The sequence below is a fragment of the Berghia stephanieae genome, chromosome 1 (assembly GCF_034508935.2).
Source record: "Berghia stephanieae isolate SIO BIC M18660-M18661 chromosome 1, UCSD_Bste_1.3, whole genome shotgun sequence".
NCBI classification, from domain to species: Eukaryota; Metazoa; Mollusca; class Gastropoda; order Nudibranchia; family Aeolidiidae; genus Berghia; species Berghia stephanieae.
In genome coordinates, this window is record NC_088360.1 from 3,393,337 (window position 1) to 3,395,836 (window position 2,500).

Genomic DNA, 2,500 nt, shown 5'->3' on the forward strand with positions numbered 1-2,500 from the left:
TATGTGGTCTTGTGGTGTGACACTCGCCTTCGGATCGGAAGGTCATGAGGTAGAGTTCGCTCCGAGTAGCGCAACGTTGAGTCCTCTCGCCGTACTCCCCCCCCCCCCCCCCGCGCCTCTGCACCCAGCAGTGATTGGGTAGCTGGGTCTGTAGATCTGGCCAAAGGATAGCAAGCAATTGATATTGCAGACCTGCAATGCATACTTGAACATTTAAAAATTCGTAGTAGTTGGACAATTACAGTTAAGAATCTCATGGACCGAGAAGAAAACTAATGAAGAAGTATTAGAGCAAGCTGAAACTAAAAGGTGACTAATTCGTACAATAAGATAAAGACAAATGCAATTTTTAGGGCATCTAAATCGACATAAATGTATTGAACATCTTGTTCTCATAGGAAAGAAAGAAGGAAAAAAGAGTTAAGGTAGACTAAAAACATATTTGAACAGTATGAACAGCTGGGTGACAAAGAAAGAGAAGAGATATATTATTTTTTTAAGGTTATCTGATCAGAGAAATGATCACCGATGTCTATCACAAACTTGGTACTTGAAGAAGAAGAAAAAGAAAAATATTATATAATTGAGCTTTATATAGCGCAATATCCACTAAATGTGCTCAAAGCGCTTTACACAGGGTCCCTGGTCAACAGCAACATTTAACATGTAGGACGGGACATGACGCCTGTTTGGCGATATAACAATTTTTTCCGACAGAGACAATGCTGTTAACGGCCAGGTACTCATTTTACACCTGACTATGGTGAGAGAATGTGAGTAAAGAGCCTTTTCCAAGGACTCAACTATGCGCTGAGAGCAAGGCTCGAACCCAGGACCTTCCGATCCGAAAGCCACACTAAAGAAGTAGGCAGGTTTGGTTATTGTCCATTTCATGGTACAGAAACTGGGATAAACCCTTGCTCCACGGTATAGAAACTGGGATAAACCCTTGCTCCACGGTATAGAAACTGGGATAAACCCTGGCTCCACGGTATAGAAACTGGGATAAACCCTGGCTCCACGGTATAGAAACTGGGATAAACCCTGGCTCCACGGTATAGAAACTGGGATAAACCCTGGCTCCACGGTATAGAAACTGGGATAAACCCTGGCTCCACGATATAGAAACCAGGATAAACCCTAGCTCCACGGTATAGAAACCGGGATAAACCCTGGCTCCACGGTATAGAAACCGGGATAAACCCTGGCTCCACGGTATAGAAACCGGGATAAACCCTGGCTCCACAGTATAGAAACTGGGATAAACCCTGGCTCCACTGTATAGAAACTGGGATAAACCCTGGCTCCACGGGTCAAATGGCTCCAAAGGACTACTTTGAGGCTTCCCTATAAATGTCCATCTCACTAGGCTCACGTTTTCTGGGATGCAATCTTTCGTAATAATAATATCTTTACAGTAATCGCCAGGAACGCATTCACATGTAACAAGAGATTTTGTGTTTGTGTGTGTGTGTGTGTGTGTGTGTGTGTGTGTGTGTGTGTGTGTGATGATAATGATGATGATGATGTAGCGAGTATTTTATCTAAATTAGTAGCATCAATATAGGCACGTGTGTGTGTGATGATGATGATGATGATGATGTTGCGAGTATTTTACCTAAATGAGTTGCATCAATATGGGCATGTTTATGGCCAGTCGGAGATGAAAAGTAGTCCGTCAGAGCCATTAACCTCACATGAGCAGGAGTTTATCCCGGTTTCTATATCATGAATGGATAAAAACAAATGCTTGCTACCGTTTGGATGAGACGCTAGTCAATCACGAAGTACTTTAAGTCAGATTTAACAGAACCAGCGACCCAATCACTGCTGGGTGGACGAGGGAAGGAGGGGGTAAGAAAAAAAAAATCTCGAATGCACTGTATTCCATCCGTTTCTAAATAGCATCCCACTTACCTGAGGTTTGACCAGAAAATCCCACATGAGACTCTCGATGTAATAGTTAGTACCTCCTACAACCACCGGTATCCGTCGTTGTTGGAATATGTTGTCAATGTAAACACAATAATAGTCAAGGAAAAATATCTCAAAGGATTATAATCAAAGGTAACGACTATGTGGTCTTGTGGTATGACAAGAATTCTATTTCGCATTGTAAGATCCTGGGTTCGAGCCTCGCTCTACGCATAGTTGAGTCCCAGGATCAATGTTGGGTGGACAGGGTGATACGATAAAAACTACATCTTCACTCGGGATCGACCAAAGAGAAATTACGGTTTTGGTGTAAGCGAGAGCTAATTGTGCTATCCATAATATATTTTAAGAAAACTATGAGTATAATAAGAAAAAATAAGAAAAAGAAATATATATATATATATAATATGTTTACTAAACGTCACAGAATTGAATATACTCGAGATCTGACCATGATATAAGGTAAGTAAGGCCACATGACAAACTCTCCAGTATTTTATGAATTTCACAAGATAAACATAAATATCAGTCTATTAATTTCTCAACAAATTAATAAAAGGATATA

At 41.0% G+C, this 2,500-nt stretch overlaps 1 protein-coding gene across 1 annotated transcript in view; it reads right to left on the bottom strand.

Annotated features, from left to right (window-relative positions):
* The window catches only part of LOC144966260 (tRNA dimethylallyltransferase-like), a 299,101-nt gene that overhangs the window by 292,266 nt on the left and 4,335 nt on the right, over positions 1–2,500 (bottom strand). The window contains exons 2-3 of the mRNA XM_078902466.1: position 2,500; positions 1,918–2,016 (exon numbers count right to left, since the gene is read on the bottom strand). The exon at position 2,500 is cut by the window's right edge and continues 140 nt beyond it. Of these exons, the coding sequence (XP_078758592.1) occupies positions 1,918–2,016; position 2,500 (100 nt within the window). The remainder of the gene's footprint in view (positions 1–1,917; positions 2,017–2,499) is intronic.